The sequence below is a fragment of the Myotis myotis genome, unplaced genomic scaffold (genome assembly GCF_014108235.1).
Source record: "Myotis myotis isolate mMyoMyo1 unplaced genomic scaffold, mMyoMyo1.p scaffold_m19_p_12, whole genome shotgun sequence".
In the NCBI taxonomy this organism is placed as follows: Eukaryota; Metazoa; Chordata; class Mammalia; order Chiroptera; family Vespertilionidae; genus Myotis; species Myotis myotis.
Window position 1 is genome coordinate 54,202,256 of NW_023416316.1, and position 20,015 is coordinate 54,222,270.

General features: G+C 39.4%; 1 protein-coding gene across 2 annotated transcripts in view; it reads right to left on the reverse strand.

Annotated features, from left to right (window-relative positions):
* The window catches only part of MPDZ (multiple PDZ domain crumbs cell polarity complex component), a 175,935-nt gene that overhangs the window by 59,681 nt on the left and 96,239 nt on the right, over positions 1-20,015 (reverse strand). For both annotated transcript variants that reach the window (XM_036331164.1, XM_036331163.1), the window contains 3 exons: positions 13,468-13,737; positions 13,087-13,210; positions 5,034-5,232 (listed from right to left, as the gene is read on the reverse strand). In XM_036331164.1, coding sequence (XP_036187057.1) covers positions 5,034-5,232; positions 13,087-13,210; positions 13,468-13,737 — 593 coding nt within the window. The remainder of the gene's footprint in view (positions 1-5,033; positions 5,233-13,086; positions 13,211-13,467; positions 13,738-20,015) is intronic.

Here is a 20,015-nt window from a genome sequence, read left to right on the forward strand (position 1 = left end):
AAGAAAAAAAAGTAACGTTAGTGATGCCGAAATGCGATATGGCTCTTCACCCAGAGCCCGTGCCTGAACATGCAGCAGGATCACCCCCGACAAAGGAGCTTAAAATCTTAGTAGCTGGAAAATATGATTTTTAAATAGGTTCACAAGCATCAGTGCAATGTGAAACTGTAACAAACCCACAGCTCTGTTGTAATTTATGTCCTTATGTAAAATGAAGAAAAAAAAGAATCCAAAATGTATACCCTGAATCTATGCCTGGCTCTCTCCCTGCATCTGATGGTACAAAAGCATGGAATGGTTTTCACAGACAAGTTGTAACACACAGCCATAATGAGCTTTTTGAATCACCGATACTCACACATAAAGGGGGGCTCAGTTGTCAGCAGGTGCTGTAGAAAATCTAGAATGTGAGGCATACGCCGTGCGCGGCATCTTTTCACAATGGTGTTAACAAATGTCAATGTCTTGTGCTGAATATGCGATGCATACATATGTAGTTAAAAGTGGGTGCTCCTGGTTGATTTTCCCTTTTCCACCTCCCTCCCCATCTACACCTCCCCCAGAAAAGCATCTGCTCTCTACTGGTGTCTATAGCAATGATTATTAACAAGCATGGGAAAATGTAACTGCAATCAATCTTTTATTCCTTGATCAGGAATTCATCCCACACTTTGGGTTAAGGCAGGTGAATTCTGATTCCGCGCGGTAATTATCTGGCAGATGTTACCAGCAGCTGCTGCTAAGCGCAAAACCCTGGCTATTATTACAGAAATGTAAGAGCTCCTGGCAAGGTGGAGTGAGAAGTGAAACAGAATGCATTCTGGTGAGGCTTCACATCTGGTTTTCCATAGAAAATAATGGAACCTGGAACTTAAACTGGCTGTTCTTGAACTCTTGAAACTCAAATTAGTTACCCAGGCGTGCACGAAGGCACACTCTCCATGTTCCTAGCTCTCTATCATAAAAGGCAAAAAAGAAATCTGTGCATTGTCTCAACAAGCAATGCTTTTCCTAAAACCAAACAGTCATATAACTGAACCATTAAGTTGGTTTTTTTTTCCTGAGTCCCTCCAATACACTTCTCTACCACCACCCCAGATTAAGCTGAATTTGTAATAAGAAATAAAAGGGAAGAAACAGGAATGGAGCCTAAATCCGGGCAATGACTACAAAGCTTAATTAGCCAAGGGCAATGCATGGTTCCATTCAGAGTAAGGGAGGCCTAGACTTTCCTTCTGGGAGGATTACTCATAGCTTTCAAGGTAATTCTAAACCTTTAGCTTCATGAAAGCAAGAGATCTGGAAGGCAGAGGGCCAAAAACACTTCATGCAAAATGCATGGAACATGCTGCTCAGCCCTGGCCAGACTAAACGGAGATTTGTTTTATCATTTAGCACATTTTTTTTTTCTGAAAAAGGGTTATATGATTCTAATTTCTTTCCAACATTCACCCAATGGTCAAACCATAACCATCTGAATCACAGCTACAGTAGGACATTTTAGAAGAAATCAAAGTGTCATGTTGTTATGTTTGGGAGTGTGTGGGAGTGTGTGTGTATGCGAGAAAGAGATCGATTAACTGACTGATTTATTGACTGATTTCCAGAGAAGGGAAGGCGGTGGGATTTTCTTTTCTTTTTTTTTATTATAAGATACCACAGTACATTTTTGCCTCCTGGGATCTAAAAGCAAGTATTTATAAAGCGAACTCTCTAGACATCCCTCAAGGTCATCATGCTGCTGTGCACATGAAAAAGTAAATTCTGGTGTTGAGTCAAAGGGTGGGAACCACACACACACACACACACACACACACACACACACACACAGGCAGTAAATACGAGAAAAGGAGAAAGAAGACTTTTGGTGTTGAAAACGTACTGAATACATTTTCTGGAACAGGGTAAATGCACGACTTATGCCAAATCAATGTCACAATGGTCTCATTTTTGGGCTACCTTTGAAGATCTTCAGTAAATTAGAATGGAGGAAAAGGCTAGAACCAAGCACCAATTATGGCACTAAGAGACCTGCATCAGTGCTCCAAGCTCAATGCGGGCATTATCACACAACAAATCAAGTGATCAGTTACCAGGCCATCTGCATTTTATGCTGCATATAAACTGTATAAGCTAAACCTTTGCCATAAAGAATCTCTATGTGGATGCATACCATTTATCTTTTAAGCAAAAGAAATGGACATTGGACCACAAGGGATGAGAAAAGCACTTACTGTTTCTCTTTTTTTCTGAGTAGAGAGACACTGATTTTTTAATGATGTTTACTTGCATTCATGATATTAATAAGGTAATTATGGAAGAGTCACAGGATTTCATTCCATAAAATAAATGTCAAAAGACATACAAAAATTTGAAAGCCCATTAGTGAAATTCTGCCTGAAAAGAATCTACTCCAAACAATATATATTTTTCTACTTTTTATTGAAGGCATAATGAAAACCAGATTGAAAATATTGTTTTTCTTACCTAAGCTCTAGAAATATGTACTTTGCAAATGAATAATACAGAATGCAGACAATAAAATAGCATTCATACAAAAAATTCTCCCCTAATAGTAACTATTACATTAATTAAAGGTCAGCAATCTTTCCCTGAGCTCTTATTTTACTAGTTTATCCCTTATACAAAAATACAAATATCCAATGGTTAATGCTATAGGGAAAAGTCAAGCTGTTACATGAAGGAGGTACAACAATAAAGTCATGAACTAATTTTAGGTTGGTTCAGGAAATGTTTAATGCCTTAAAAACCAAACCACATATGTAATGTGCATTGGGCGCATTATGGAATTATGGGACATTTAAAGCACTTCCTCACAAAACATCCTATATGACCTATATTCAGACTATATCAACATATTGGTGAATTCCCTTGGATCATGAGGTTCAGCACAGGTAAATTACTCATCCAACTGGCACTGTTCTCTATGGTCTTGTCCATTACTGGCCCTCAAACAACCGGCTTAGTTCTAGGACCCATACAGGTCACATAGGTAGTGCACAATTCCTTATATGGAGGGCCAATTAAAACATCTTTATAAGATTTTAAGAGTGGACCTTCCTGTTCTGTGAGAGATGTCATCTCATATCTAAGGTTTTTGCAAAAAAATCATATAAAAAGTAAAATTAAAAGAGACAGCAACATTGTTTTAAAATATTTCTTTTTTTTTAATAGCAGGTATTTATTTATTTCAAGAAATTAAAGAAGTGACCCACTTGAGGAAAGTTAAGTTTCCCCTTCTTAAAAGGGGTGGGTGGATCATACACTGGAGACCCATTCCAGCTGATGTGCAGGACTTCCAGGAGTGGCTAGCGTGCTCCCTCCTATTCTAGGGGGAGCTGCAGATGGGGAGGGACTAGGGAAAGGATCTCTGGAGTATGCCCCCAATACTAGTTGCAGGTCAGCTCCACTTCATTCTTTTTGCGATAAATCAGAGCCCTTCAGGGTGATGCTGAGGCTGCTGTACTCCTGGGCTGTTCTGGTCCTTCTCCTTTTGATCTCCCTGAGGGGTTCCATGGGATCTTAGGATTGACTTGCCCTCTCACATCCAGCCAGAGGGGAGGGCCTTTTGGGTGGGAGTGTCCTCCGTTTCCTTTCTCTTACTAAGGGCTTCAGCATGGCGCTGGCAGACTCTCTGACTTCCATTCTGTTCACTTCCACTGTCTTTACTCAGCCAGGCTGAAATGCAGGGTCCAGCTCTTGGACCTTCTAAGGTCTCTGTAACAGGTCGGCTGGTCATCTCCCTCCTACAACCACACTCATACTGCACAGGGTGTTAACTGCTGCTGCCCCTGGCACTGCACCCTGGTCAGGCCCTGCCAGTGCAGGGTTAGGAAAGACAGTGAGTCCCTAAGCACAGAGTGTTTGCATGAAGCATGTTGTTGGACTCCTTCCCCACTAGCATAAGCGAGAGAGGTGGCCCCAGACACCTCAGTGACCACGAGAAGGCTCCTGACACTGACCAGGTTGTGGTCACTGGACTTTTCTTGTCCTTTGCCTCCAACACAGGTATGTGCATCACATCACAAGCTGGCAGGGCATGAGTACACTGTAAGCCTCCACTGGCGGTCTCAGGAAGAACACCAAGTCTTCCCAGTGTGCAAACTGATTCTTCCTTTGCATCTGAAGGGGGCATAATTATAGGTAAAAAGAGCGGCCAGTATAAGCTTCAAGAGGAGTGTTTTCCCTCATTATGGTAGATGGACATCTTTACAGACTTCAAAGGAGGCAGCCTGGTCAGCTCAGAGCTCTTGGCTGACTTGAGTCCCCTTCCCCGGTTGTGGCCATATTTGACACCAACTGCACAGCTGACACCAGGTGGTGCCAGCAGCATGACAACATTACTGGAGCGGGGCTGGTGCAGGCGGTGCCCACAGTGACCATTCGCACACTGTGTGCACATTGATCACTATTTCTCTCTTGCTGACCTGGATGAAGTTGCTCTCAAACATGGGAATGTGCTGGAACAGGCGCACGCATCCTTGCTGCAGCTGCCCCATGGAACCACGGAACACGAGCAGCACGACAGGTGGCTGCCATGGGCACCACCCTCCCACAGCTTCCTGTTACTACTCATGTCTGTCTTTCATTAAGACCGTTGCACATCCTCTCTGGAATCTCCACCTGGGTCTGAAACGCAGCCCCTCAGGGCCGCCTTTAAACTTTTGCTGTCTATTATGGCCTGCAGCCCTCACACATAGCACCCTGTCCTCATGCCCAGAGCTGCCCCCACAGGAAGAGGCAGCGTCCTCCTGCAAACAGCCACCCATCCTGGAGCCGAGAGTGCAAGGCATGCATGCTCAGTCCTAAAATATTTCAACACTGTTATCTTAAAAATGATCAAAAATCAAAACTATTCAGGAATAGTCAAACCTGTAAGTGACTTACATTAAATAATTATGTGGTTTTTGTATATCAAGTAAAAATGTATTTGAGGGGGGGAAAACACCTCTGATTATTGAACTGAAATTCCTGAACTTTCCAAGCCAAACTGGGGTCCCAATGATACTTACTTAATGTCAGGCCCAATGAGGGAATGCCTTCTCAACATGGCTCGTGCCTGGGCGTTGGTTAAACTGATAGTAGATTCTTCATTAATAGACAAGATGCAGTCCCCAACGGCAATCCGGCCATCTCGACTAATGGCACCTCCATGAATAATGCTTCGGACAATCACACCCAAGCCATCTTTGTTAGCGCTTACTGTCATCCCTATGGTAATGGAAGAACACAGATATGGATTAAATTTGCAATTTTCAAATTCACTTTTATTTGAAAGTCACATAATCCCTATGAATTAGCACTAATTTTTCAAGCCAATAAAAAGCAATTAAAATGAAAGACACATAGGCCTACACTACAGTGAATGTATTTTAGGCGAACTGGTGTGTTACCCCTTATATAGAAAGCTCTCCCAGGGAGCATGTTTTCACAATATCCAATCAATTTCACAACAGGAGTCCATCTTATATGTATAAGAGAGTAAAAAACAGGACCATGAATGGAAAATTAGTTCAATACATCAAGAAACTCTGTGCTACTACTTTATTCCCAAATCATTTGTTCATTCAGTATAGACTTCTTAAATGCTTACTATGTGCCAAATACTATGTTGGTGGCTTGAGATAAAAAAAGCGTAACAGAATTCCTAACATCAAGAAGCTTGTATTAAGTCCTATCCTCAGTGCCTATCACAGTGCCTGTTGAACTAAGCTGATGTGAACTTAATACTAATCTACTCCCATTTTATCTCCAAATCTGAATTTCCATAAGCTCCAGATCTGGATATTTAATTGCCCTCCTGACATGCGCCCTGGATGCATAACAAGAAGTGCACCTTCATATGCATAAAACTGAATTCCCAGGCTTCTACCTCCCTTTGTTTCTCCATGTCTTCCCCTTTTTGGGGTTGACACCACAACACTGCTCTCCATTGCTTCAAGCAGGCATGCTGAAATCAATCTTGACTCCTACCTCTTTCTCACCCTTTATTCTTAATCCATCACCCAGTCCTGTTATTTCTATCTCCAGAACTTATCCTGAATCCTTGCATTTTCTCCATTTCCTTACTAACCCTAGACTAGGCTAGCACTTTCTCTTGCCTCACTTTTCAAAACAGCCTCCTGTTTGGCTTCCAGTGCATTTTTCTCAGCAGACAGAGATGACAAATCACATCACTCCCTTGGTAAAAACCCTTTAATAACCTACTGTTATGCTAACATACAACACACCTACTTGCACATTCTTTGGGCCTGGTGTCCTGGCCCTCTGAACATGCATCCTTCTTTGTTCAATGTCCTCCTTGGCTCCCTGTGTTCCAGCAACTGTGCTTCAGAAATTCACCTGGTCTCTCCCCATTTCAGAGGGACCGACAGCCTCTCAGCAGCTCCTGCACAGCTAACTCCTCACTTCAATATCACTTTCTCAAAAATGACATTCACAACAAGCCTCACCCAAATTTATAATCCCTTCTCATCCTACCCTCACTCTACTCCTTCAAAAATATAAAACCTTTTAAATTATGTTAACACGTTACGTAAAATAATGTTAATTCACTTCAATCAAGTGCTAGAAGTTCCTTCCAAAACAAGATAACATAACTAAACCAGGTAAGGAGAGTACTTATAAAAACATTTTTCTGAGGAAAGTGACAATTCCCTCTTTAAATATTTATTTATTTTTGGAAAAAAACACAAAGTAATACTTTCTGACTAAAGATTAATTCTAATTATACCAATTTAGATATGTTTTTTAAATATTTTGAAAATATTTAAAAATTTGCTTATAGCCTTAGATTTCATGCCTGGATATGGGGAATCCAGGCTACTAGATATCATTTTCTGACATAAACGAACCATTATAAAAAGAATTCAAAATATTCTTTTAAGACTCACACTAATGATTTTTAAATGCATTGTCATGAAGGAAACATCTCTGTTGATCATAAGCGAATAAACATGTTTAGACGCTGTTTCATCCCAGATGGGTCTCTTATGAGCAAAGAGGCTGGCCTGAAATGTTTCAACAGGTTCTCTAGTTTGCTCTGATGCTGCCACCCTTCGCACTAAGCTCCACCAATGTACTACAGTGACATCAAAATGTATGAGTATAAAACAAAATTTCACTCAGTGGCCCATACTGGGACTCCAACACTGCATCTTGTTCTCATTAGCACCACGCACTCTACAACACAGCAAGCCACAAATCTGGGGAGGACACCATGAGTTATGGTCAACATGACCTCTAACTTCATTTTTAATAGCATCTTTAACTCCCAGCTCCAGCAGCTATTACGGCTGTCATAAACCAAGAGATAGACATCAGTTGTCTCAGCTTGTATTTTCCTTTAGCCAAATGATCATTTTCAGGGTTCAACAACTTCAAGGTAATATCCACTAACTAGATTTTGATTGTAACTTATAAGATCTCCCAATTTCTTCTGGGAGGAAGAATAGTAGGAATAGCCTAAATCGTATACTGTAGAACTAGAGAACCGGTTCCAAATTGGAGTTCCACCACTTCTAATCAGTGTGGCATTGGGCAACTGACTTAACCTCACACTAGATCTCATTTTATCATTTTACTTATCTGTAAAATGGGGATAATGCCTATTTTTAGGGTTGTATTAAATGAGAAAATAAGTACATAATAAAAACTTATGTAGAATACCTTTCAAAGTCCCCAACCCAAAGTGCTCAACAAAGTACAAAACATAAACAAATGACAACTCACAAAATATATTTAAGATGCCTCTCTATACTAATCAAAAGCTACATTGCTCTCTAAGGGCTCAAGAAAACCATAATTCAGCTTCACAATGACACTTGTTATCACAGCAATCTCCATGTAGCCTTGGGTAACTCAAGCACTGATGTGTATTGTGTAGTATGTGAAAACCAGAGAGACTGAAGTTTGAGTTCTGATTCCACCTCCTAAAGACTGAGCACTTTCAGAAAAATGAGTGAGTATGTTTATGTTTCTATACCTAATCTGTGAAGAGAGGATTGGTCTTTCTTTCCCTTCTACCTTATTACCTTCAAGCCCTAATACAACATATCTACAGAAATGAGAACAGACCTACCAAAAATCATTAAGATTAAAAGTTTAAAAGGTCACTATATGCATGTGTACATATGTGCATATATTTGCATATGACATTTCCTCCCTAAATTTAACAGAGTTAAAAAAAAGTGACTCATGAAATCAAAGCAAATGGATTATGACAACTTTTACAGAACCTATCCAGAAAACAAAACCTAAAAACAAGCTCATGTAAGTTAAGGGGAGACTGTGAACCTAGAAAAAGTGTTCAGCTGTTCATTGATAGACCTTTCATAACATACTCACCTATCAGCACAAAGCAAGCCTCTACCTGGATTTTCTAAAATGCTATCACATTTCTTGTAACTTCAAGTTGTAAAGGCAACACCTTCCTACATTAAAAGCTTAAATGGTTGCTTTAATTAAATTAATGTTTTACGCAGATTTTAAAAATAGGCATTTCTCACAATTCCTTTACATTTAGTTACTCTAAGTGCTGCGGAAATCTGAATAGTGAACATCTCCTATCAAACGAGACAACACAGAAATGTTCTTGCGTTAGCAAAGTGAATTGGAACTCCAAAATGCTGGGCCTCAGGAAATCGCACATCCAGGAAAAGCCCTATCTACATTTTGAGTATGTAAATTAATTCAAATGAATCACAAAAGTAAAACTAAAAGTTACTCTATTTATATTAAAACTAGTGGCCCGGTGCACGAATTCATGCACACTCAAAGTAGATTATTTAGAAGAAATATTTTAATATTGCTATTCGCCCTTTCTCTAAAATAGAAGTGTCAACCAAATTCACGATCGACAATGACAGATGGAAACACATGCGCACAACTGGCGCCAGTGAGAACTTCATATGTATCGCGCATGCACAAGTCAACTTAGCTTTTAATAGATATAAACCTGCTTAATTAGACCTGCTTTCTGATTTAGCTAAACTTTTTTCCAGCCCAGTGAAGCACCCCAACTTCTCTTCAGGTAATTGTCAGCAACACAGCAGTAAATATCAACACAAAGCAGATTATTATTATAGATCACTCAGGGAGAACAAAGGGGAAAATATTTAACTGCAGCAGTGTTTGACTATGTTCTGCCCAGTGAGAAAATCTGAAGTTATTTTCAAGGTCCACCATTTCTTACTTCTTTTCAGTTGGGTCAAGTTTCTAAACTTTCTAAATATCTGTTTTCTGGCTAATGAAAAGAAAATAGGATTCCAACAAGTCTCCTATCTACCTTCTCCAGGACTTCTGTGAGGATCAAATGAGATGAGGCACAGGAAAACGCTTCACAGACATTTGGTTAAAGTGTAAATGTTTCCACCTGTGTTTCTGGAACTCCAAGGAGGCTAGTTGCTAGGGAGAGGAAGCCAGGCGTTGCCATGTGATGTCATTCCCCGGCACCCACACAACCGTTTCAGGGGTGGGCTGGGCTATGGGCTGCATTTTGCGCCATGGGGTCTTGGCAGCCTCGGCTGCGATTTGGTGGGCTGTCACTCCAGGGTGGTGACAGGGCCTGTGTCCCACTTGGGGGAAGCCAAGTGTTGCTTTCTGGGGGCCAAGTCCACAGTGCCGTTTCTCTATGCATGTCACAGCAGCTCCTGCGTTAAGCATCTGCCTCCTGATGGTCAGTGTGTGTCATAGCGACTGATTGGAAGGTGGGAAGGACACTTAGCATATTATCCTTTTAAATAGATAGATTTGGTTAATAAGCTAATGGCACTATGTCTGCACACTTCTAGGTTTTGTCACACACAGCAAATGAAAGGACTCTCTTATACTTTAATGTTATAATCAAGCTATTGAGGTTTAAATGGATTTTCTGATATGACAGAAAGCAAGGACACTTCACCTTTCACTATTTCCCCCCAAAGAGATTAATCATAATTAGTATATTTTAAAAACCAAAACTTAAAAGCTATGGTGGAATCACCTTAAGTGTCCAATAACAGATAAATGAACAAACAACCTGTGGTTGCTCTGGCCAGTGTGGCTCAGTTGGTTAAGTATCACCCAGTGCACTGAGAGGCTGCCAGATTTCTGCTCAGGGCACATGCCCGGGGTTGCAGGCTCATTCCCAGGCAGGAGGCATGCTGGAGGCAGCCAGTCAATGTTTCTCTCTTTCTGCTCCTCCTCCCTTCCTCTCGCTCTAAAAAATCAATTAAAAAAGTGGTATGTGTGTTTATTTACATATAATGAAATATTCTACCTTCAAAAGGAGGAAATTCTGACACATGCTGCAACATAGAACCTTGAGGGCATTATGCTAGGTGAAATATGCCAGTCACAATAAGACAAATACTCTATGACTTCACTTACATGATGTACCAACAGTAGTCAAAATGTATAGGAACAGATGATAGAATGATGGTTGCTAGGAGGTAGGAGACAGGGAAAATTGGGAATTATTATTTAATAGGCACGGAGTTTCAGTCAGAGAAGATGAAAAGGTCTGGAGATGGTAGTGGTGGTTGTACTACAATGTGAATGTACCAAATGTTACAGAAATGTACATTTAAAAATGGTTAAAATGGTAAGTTTTATGTTAAGTATCTTGTATCACACTTAAAAAATAAGGTGTCTGGCCTGGCCAGTGTGGCTCAGCAGTTGAGCATCGACCCAGGAACCAAGAGGTCACCAGTTCAATTCCCGCTCAGGGCACATGCCCAAGTTGCTGGCTCCATCTCCAGTGGGGGAATGCAGGCGGCAGCCTATTGATTATGTTTCTCTTTCATCAATGCTTCTATCTCTCTATCCCTCTCCCTTCCTCTCTGCAAAAATCAATAAAAACATATTTAAATCCTGACGATTTAATAGAATATATTAAAAATCTACATGATTTTTCTGAACAGATGAAGAAGAAGATTTGAAAAATTCAACATTCCCTTAGCAAACTAAAAATAAGTAAGCAAGCCAAAGTGGTCAGATTGTAAAATCAGATGTACTCAAACCATGGCTCTTACAAGAGCCTCCAACTGTTTCCAATCTAATTCTCCAAACTAAGCCAGCATGATCTTCCTAAAACACAAACCCCATCATGTCACTCTTCTGCCCTTAGCTCTCGCTTATGTAGGAGTTTAAGCCCCGAGGGTGTTACAGCAGAAGTCCTGTGTCCTGCCCATGAGCCCACCCCACAGCCATCTTCCATCTACCCTACCTTTAACTTCAATTCTTACTTTGCTCACATACTTCATCCATACCAAACGACACCCAGTAACGCTTCCCATTTCTCTGCCTTAGCTCTAATCACTTCCAGCTTTTCCTAACTCCTCAACTATGTGGTAAAACTCTACTCCTCCTTTTTAAAGAACTAAATCAAATACCTTCTCCTCCTTGAAACCTTTCTAAACTGCGCACACTCAGAGAGCAGGGATCAGTTATTCCCTCTTTTAAGCCTTCAATGTTCTATGTATGAGTGTCTATCATAGTACGCAATGCATTTAGGACTTTCTGTGTCAATTAGCTAATTTCTTAAACTCATGTTCCCTGAGAAAAGTAACTGACTCCTGGTTTCTCTAGACAGTGGCTATAATATAGAGAAAAATGAACGTTTGATAGCTGGGTTAAAATAATAGAATTGAGTTTCTCAAAACAATAGGGATTTTTACAAAACCTCTGTTTTATGAGTTGGTCAAAAAATGAGTTTTATGACAAATTAAATGAGAAATGCTGCACTCTATAACATCTTCTTAAAGAGGCGCATGCACATCTGAGTATTAAAGATACTGAGATGTAGCATAAACAGAAGCCCATCTCCTTAAATTCATCACATTTCAAACTTGGAAGCCATGTATAACTCCTACTTACATCCTGCAGAACCAGTATTCTAAGTAACATGCTTTCGGAAACATTGCATTAACAGATGAATTATTTCTGACATGCTTTGATATTTATAATATCTGTCTCAAATTAGTGAATTACAGAAAGTTCAGGAGTTTACGTTTTATATCATTCCATTAAATGTAAATATAGGCGACATGTTATAACTAAGTAAAAATTCTCTACTATAATTCTCCATTTGGCTGCTGTTGGTAGAACCCAGCCACCACCAAATGGGACAAAATCGAGAATGAGACCTAGACTAGAATCCCACTCACCATGTGAGCCCCGCTGGACTTCTTTGCCAAGTCTCAAGTTTAACAAGGAAAGAAGACCCCGCCGTGAGACATCAATGTAAAGGGCACTGGTTGGTCACATGCCAGAAGGAGTAAGATCCCTGATGCAGCGCTGACCAGAGTCCTGGACAACACTCTGCATTCAGAGCAGCTGTTCTAACATCCTACATCTACTTTCCATCAGAGAGCGCTGGGGACAGAGCTGAGTCACATGACTGCTTAACTTGAAAGAAAAATAAAAAAAGAACAAATGTGCTCTGCCTCAATAGAGCTTTAGTTATTAAAATTAGGATTTCATTTTTACAGAAACTTTTCTTTGCCCAACTCTGAAGGCTGTATGATTATTAACTAGCCACAACCCCTCCTGGCTAAGAAAGGACACAAAACTCCTGCCACCTGGGAAGGACAATTATAAATCGCATTTACATTTTGGTAGTGGCACACCTGGCTGTCTTTTTAGTCTTTCTTTCAGTGAATGAAAGAAATTAAATACAAACTGACTTAATGCATAACTGGTAACATTCAAAAAAGCTAATAATTTGCTTTTCCAAAGAATTTAGAATTCCAAATTGCTGACTTTTCATTTTCTAAGAATTTCTTTTCTGATTTGCTGTTTCATACACAAACAATTCTGTGTATCTTTTACTTGAATGTAAATGAGGCCACTGCATACTCTTAAGTAATTAAGAGAGTGAGGGATTTAAGCTAGTCTGAACTAAACAAACCTGTTAACCATTTCAGGAAAGATAATGCGCACATAAAAAGAGAAACCGTAAAAACTACAGTAAAATTTAAAACATCTATTTTCTTACCTGTAGTCAAAAATATCAAAACCGGTTCAATTTTTCCTCTTTGTGAGGGCGTTGGTTGGGAAGGTAGGTGTGGAAAATAAGGAACTTACCTAGGCTAGAATTGCCTTTTGCTATGGTAATAGTCTTCTCAAAAAATTCTCTGGATATATTCTGCAGCATGATATGCTCGGCAGCAGAGGCCAGGGAGCTCTGTTGATTTAAGAACTCAGAGCCCTGACGAAAGAAAAAAATAAGTCACATGGAAAGGGAAATTAGACTTTGGAATATGATTTCAACATCACACACATTCTCTCATTGGTTGTGCTTTATTCCACAAGAATCCATAGCCAAGACAAGTTCATAGGTTGGCTTCTGGAAAACCTCAGCGTCAGGAGAGCACCAGCTCCACATGGGGAGCTGAGCTAGAATACTTCCCTGTCCCAACCTCATGACCTCATCCTAACACACCCGCCGTATCTTTAAAATAGTACCTTTCCCGTTGAATCAGGCAGCAGAGAAGTAAGCTCTGCACTTGATATAACTTCCCTGGGTAGGTGAGACTCAGCCCACATGCCTGTGTTTTCACATCCATATTGTTGTTCAGGTGTATAATCATTTACAATAAACCCAGAAGCAGGTCCCGTGCTCAAGTCTACGGAAGATGGGCTGTCATCCTGTCTTTGCAGGAGGTTCTGGGTGTAGAGTTCTTCCAAAGGCACTTGCAGATCAAGTATTGGATCCGAAGAACTGTCAGTAACATCCTGAAGATGAGAGAATAGAAAAGCAAAAATTATGGCCAGAATTACTTCAATGTATTTTGTAGGATCCTTTCTTAATGGCTGACTACTTAGTGGGGGAAAAAAACCTAAACACAGCATAATTATTCATTAGTTAAAAAGCATTAGCAAACATACAAATTCATCACTTAGCTGATATTCTGTATACCTTTGTGTTTATAAGTGCTTTTCTTTTTTTTTATATATATATTTTATTGATTTTTTACAGAGAGGAAGGTAGAGAGACAGAGAGTCAGAAACATCGATGAGAGAGAAACATCGATCAGCTGCCTCCTGCACATCTCCCACTGGGGATGTGTCCGCAACCCAGGTACATGCCCTTGACCGGAATCGAACCTGGGACCTTTCAGTCCGCAGGCCGACGCTCTATCCACTGAGCCAAACCGGTTTCGGCTATAAGTGCTTTTCAATGCATTTCCTGCAATCATGTATCTCATGTTACACTTGTACACTATACTGTATATGAGATCATTTAGATACATTAGTATGTTCTATTCACATACTATATGAATATAGTTCAATATAAATGGGAAAGCAAGTAACATATTTCTAAATCTTACTTAAAGAGCAGCCTGAGTTCCTAAGTATTATAAGGTCAGTTGCATAAAAGAATGACATTAATTGATTCAGGTTCACAAGAACCTTCGAGGGAAAATTATTTCAACAGATATTTATAGGTATTTGTGGAAAAGAACAGAAAGCCACACAATTCATATTATTGTAGGGAATTTTTTTCATAAATATTGTGCAAGATATAACAGAAGAAATACTAAAATGGGGTATTATAAGATGTAGGTTCTAATTCAGGCTCTCTCATTAACAATCTGTACATTATAGAACCTCTCTTGGCTTTATATTTCTAAAATTCCCTAAACTCTAAAATTCCATAGTTCTACATAAATGCATGTATGTACTTACAACAGATATACTGTATCACTTATGTGCTTTGGGCAAGCAGTAGCTCCATGAACTGCGGCTGTTGAGTAAACTTAGCAATTTTCTCTTCAATTCTTTGATGGATGTTTTGAAAGTATAAAAGCAGTATATGAATACAGTGTCACTGGCAAAGATTCAAGCGATACAGGTGTATAGTGTGTATGCACACTATATTAAAGTCTTCCTGTATGGCTCCTACTTCTCCTCCTCACCCCAGTAAAACTGGCTGGCTTCAGTTGTACGTTTATGAACCAGATTTTAAAATTCATTTGCATTACACATATATATCCAAATGCACACACTCACACATCCAAGCACACATAAACATTTCAAAACCTAAACAGAACCATACACTACACAGGTTTTCCTCACCCATGGATATGTTTACTGATTTTAGAGAGAAAGGAAGAGAAAGAAGGGTTTTGGAGAGAGGGAGAAAAACATTGATGTAAGAGAGAAACAGACCAATTGCCTCCCGTGTGTGCTGACAGGAATTGAACCTTCAACCTTTTGGTGTACAAACAATGCCCTAACCAACTGAAATACCTGGCCAGGGTGCTACTTGCTTTTCTGAAGTAAACTTATACCCTGACATGAGAAATTCCCATGTCGATGAATAAAAGTCAACTTCAATCTTCTTAAGGCTATAAAATCTCCCTAAGTCTGAAAGGCCTAATGTGCAGACTCTGGCGCCCAGCTGCCTTAGTTGAGATGCTGGCTTCATCAGTAGGTACCTCTTTCAGCTTTGACAAGTTACTTAAATGTACTCTGTTCATTGGTTCCCTCCTCTATCAATGAGGGAAAATAATAGGACCTAGTCCAGGGATGGTGGGAGGATAGAGAGAGTTAAAACCACAAAGTACTAAAAACATTGCCTGACTTACTAGAAAGTGCCTGATTACTATTAGGCATTGCTGTTATTTTTCTGCACATCTTTGTGGACCCGTGAAAATTTATTTAGTATAAACTCCTACAATTAGAGCTATTGTTCAAATGATATGTACACTTACAATGCTGTGCATAGCAAATGGGCTTCCAATTAGCGGTTCAGTGCTTTACTAAGTGCACCCCTGACAACAGGTGAGGACATGCCATTTGTATGCCTCCTGTGAACTCTCTCTTTATATACTTTACCAAGGATTCTAGCACATGGTATTCACTTCCTGTGGCCATGGATATATTCTGAATATAGTCTTTGTGATATACACTAGAAATCTTTCCCCAGCTCGTTACTTCTAAGTTTGTATGATCTGTACATGCAGGAGTTAAATTCTATATGTAATCAAGAATTCTTTATGTATTTTTTAACAAATTTCTTTTTTTAAACATATTTTTTGATTTTTTAGAGAGAGGAAGAGAGAGGGATAGAGAGTTAGAAACATCGATGAGAGAGAAACATTGATCAGCTGCCTCCTGCACATCTCCCACTGGGAATGTGCCCGCAACCCAGGTGCATGCCCTTGACCGGAATCGAACCTGGGACCTTTCAGTCCGCAGGCCGATGCTCTATCCACTGAGCTAAACCGGTTTCGGCTAAAGAAATTCTTTATACAATTAAATTTGTCAATTTGTTGTTTGCTTTTGGGTTTTACATATTGCTTAATAAGTCCTTCCTCTGCACAAAGTAAACAAAATTCTTTCTAGTACTTTTCTTCTATTTTATAATTGCTTTGTTTTCAGATTCAGTTTTGAACCATCTAGGATTTATTTCAGGGTGTGGTGTGAGGTATGGAGTCTCTTTTCATTTTTCTAAGCAGGTAATCAATTGCTCCAACACAATTATCTTTCCTCTCCCTCAATAAAAAGTTTTTCTCTCTCTGGAATTAACATATTCATGGTACAAAGAACTGAGAAAAATGGAAATATCAAACAAGCAAATAATATCTTTAGAATCCTCAGGAAAAAATGATAGAAAAATATTCTTCTCTGTACTCCTAGAGCCTCATCAATAACCTGTTAGCCCCTCCACCCAACTTTGATTATTTTAGCCTTCAGTCTTATTAAAAATAGCAGTGTACTTACTAAAGCAATTGGTTAGCTTCTGTATTCTAAATTTATCATGATAACTAGCAGTAAGTCATCTCTCCCACGCCCTAAATAAACCTAACAACAAAAACCACTTTTCATCAGAAAAAGAGATCAAGTTGCCCTCCTTAGCTGGGGTTTACTGTAAATTGAGTAACAAATTTCCATGCATTATTCATGAAGGAGTTAACACAGACACACAGAAAAGAAAGAGCTAATCAACACAGCAGACAACATAAGCCTACTGAAGAAATGTTTCTGGTTGCTGAACAACCGAGTTTTATTTTTAAAAGTCTTATGGATCTAAAAGAAAAACAAGAAGAACCCTCATGTATGTCCAAAAATAACTGCAACTTGGTATCTAAATGAAGTTGAGATATCAAAAATCCATCTAACATGTGCCTCCACTTGATATAGTCTTGTTTTCGTGGGGGGGGGGGGGAATGGGGAAAGGTTAAATAAAAATGTCAAATTTACTTGAAACAGGTCTATTTCTTAAATGTAGTGAATAAGCTAAGGTTGTACTAGGGCACAGTATTTACCCAGATAATATATTTTACATAGGCTGGCTAAATGTTTAAACATTCACTGGACACAACCTGCTTTTTTCTAATAAGCAGTCTGCCACTGAAGTGTTCTTAAGACTTTTGGAAAATATATCATAAGCATAGCTGCTCCAACTCACCTTGTTTCCCACTCTTTCTGAGATCGGGTATACGTCCTTTATTGTTTATACACTGGCTCTCCTAAGCAAAAAGGCAACATCTTTTATATTTTGAAAACGTGCAGTTCTGTCACTAGGATTTCCACAACCATTCTCATCATCTTGACTAGAGTGATTTAATTAGTTTTTGACACTAATCCTCTCCTCCAAACAATACACATATTTTAAACAGGGATATAAAGATAGCAATATTCTAGGCTATAGAATGACAATAAGTGAAGATTTGGGAATTTTTTTTTTTAATATATCACAGGATCCATGAGATGTGTTTGGTGTAGGAGGTGCAAAAAGCAGTTTCTATCTTGACAAACACCAACTTCACTGTGCACCAGAATCAACAGCATATCCTAGGGGACTGATGTTCAGAAATGAAGGACATGTACCAACTAGTAATCATTTCATGCCTGGAGCAAGAGCGAGAAGTGTGTGCACAAGGGACGGTAGGGCCTGCAGGTGAGGATTAGGTGAAGGGGAGACTCATTACATAGCAATTATATTTTTATTGGGTGTATTTTTAAGCCAAAATAGGAAAAAAAAAATAAATGAAAACATCCTCTCCCCCAAAATATGTTGAGCTTTTAAACAAAAGTCTAGAACAGCCGTGGGCAAACTACGGCCCGCAGGCCGGATCCAGCCCGTTTGAAATGAATAACACTAAAAAAAAAAAAAAAAAAAAGACCGTACCCGTAATGATGTTTACTTTGCATTTATATTAGTTCACACAAACACTCCATCCATGCTTTTGTTCCGGCCCTCCGGTCCAGTTTAAAACCCATTGTGGCCCTCGCTCGAGTCAAAAAGTTTGCCCACCCCTGGTCTAGAAGCATTTAAGTTTGAAAACAATTCTCTCTGCATTTGTTATATCTTTGAAGGTGATGAGGAAAAGGGGATATAAAGATTAATCAAACAATTAAAACCTAGAACAGTAAGAAAGGAAAAATCCCCCTGGCTTTCTGCCTTTAAAATCCACATTTCAATAGCCTACTTGTATTAATCCAAATGCCCTGGAAGCAGCTATATTTTTCAGATTTTTGAGTGATGGTTATTTCCCTTAAGTCCTGATATGATTACTAATCAAATTAAGGAGGCACCACTCATTTAAAAGGAAAAGACAGCAGAAGAGACTCCCAGGGGGGAGAGTGCTGTACAGAGGAGCTCACTCTGCCTGGGGCTGAGGTCCTCTGGGGTCTAAGCTGCTGCACGGCTCCGAGGGCTCTGCATGAGGAAGTCCTCCCTTCAGGGTGGGTTCCTGCTCTGGGGAACCAGTTCTTACCACTCCCAGCACACCTGACCACGGAGATGAGTCCTCTCACCAACGAATGGACACATAAAATTACCTGTGTGCTTCCAGACATGACTTAAGGCTATAAGACTTACTACATATTTAGCAATGTCAAAAACCTGAGGAGTCACTGAGACCTTCACACCCTATTTCATCCTTCTTCACATCAGTTATCATATACTATACAATCTTATTTTATCAATTAAAAAGTCCCAATCTGAGCTCAATTTCTTTACGAAAAACGGTCAATTTGATATGCCATAACAAATTACTATTCTGTCTTTTGAAAGTAAATTTAGTGCAGGGACAAAAAGATGAGTGCATCAACTAACTTTTTATTTATTTACACGCAATTTTCTAGTAAATATCTACATGCTAAAAAGATGCCACAGAAAACAAAAACAAAATCAAAACAAAACAAACAAAAACGTTGCAGAGATTCACCACTTCCTAAGAACAGTGCTACTCTCAAAGGAAACTAAAAGCACACAGGGGTTTCACAATTTGTTTTAAAACACCCTCATTAATGCCTTCTTTGTTGTTTTGCAGTTTAAATATTTCAGTTGATAAGCCAGCTTGCCAAAATTTGCTTCAACAAAAGAGTAAACTGCTTGGGAAATGAAAAAAAAAATAGGAGGCAAACAGACTTCAGGAAGCCAATATGTTGTGCTGCATACAGCCAGCATTTGCCCTGTAAAATATATGCTTCTCAGTATGCAGATTGTGTAATCCCTTTAAGTAACAATTACAAAGTTAAACAATGCAATCTGTCCCACTGGCAAGAATTGTGCTATGCTGTGGATTAGAAGATTCCATTAGGAGATGAACTCAGCTTCCAGCCCTGAGGCCAGGAAAGGCTGAACAGGGTCCAGACAGGACGCTGTCACAGAGGCAGGCTCAGGTGTGGTGAGAGAGGAGCAGATGCTCCATTCAAGATTGTACCTTGCAAACCAATTCAAAGAGACTGCCCAGCATCATTTGCAAGAATAACAGGTGTACCTTGAACATAAAAGAAAATGCTTTGATTGTTCTGGCCAAAAAATACTTGTTAATTCAGGAAAAGAGGAAAACTGTGCTAGACCTAGGAAAACACTACTTTCCAACTTACCCATAGGTTCAAATTCCTTTCCCACTGAACGTATGTGGAAAATATATATTTCACATAATTAAGAAAGAATTATTGTCCAGTCTTTTTATCTTAATTGTTATTGGTGGTATATTTCCAACATAGAAAATTAAAGACATATATCCACATATAAAAGCTTTGCCAAAATT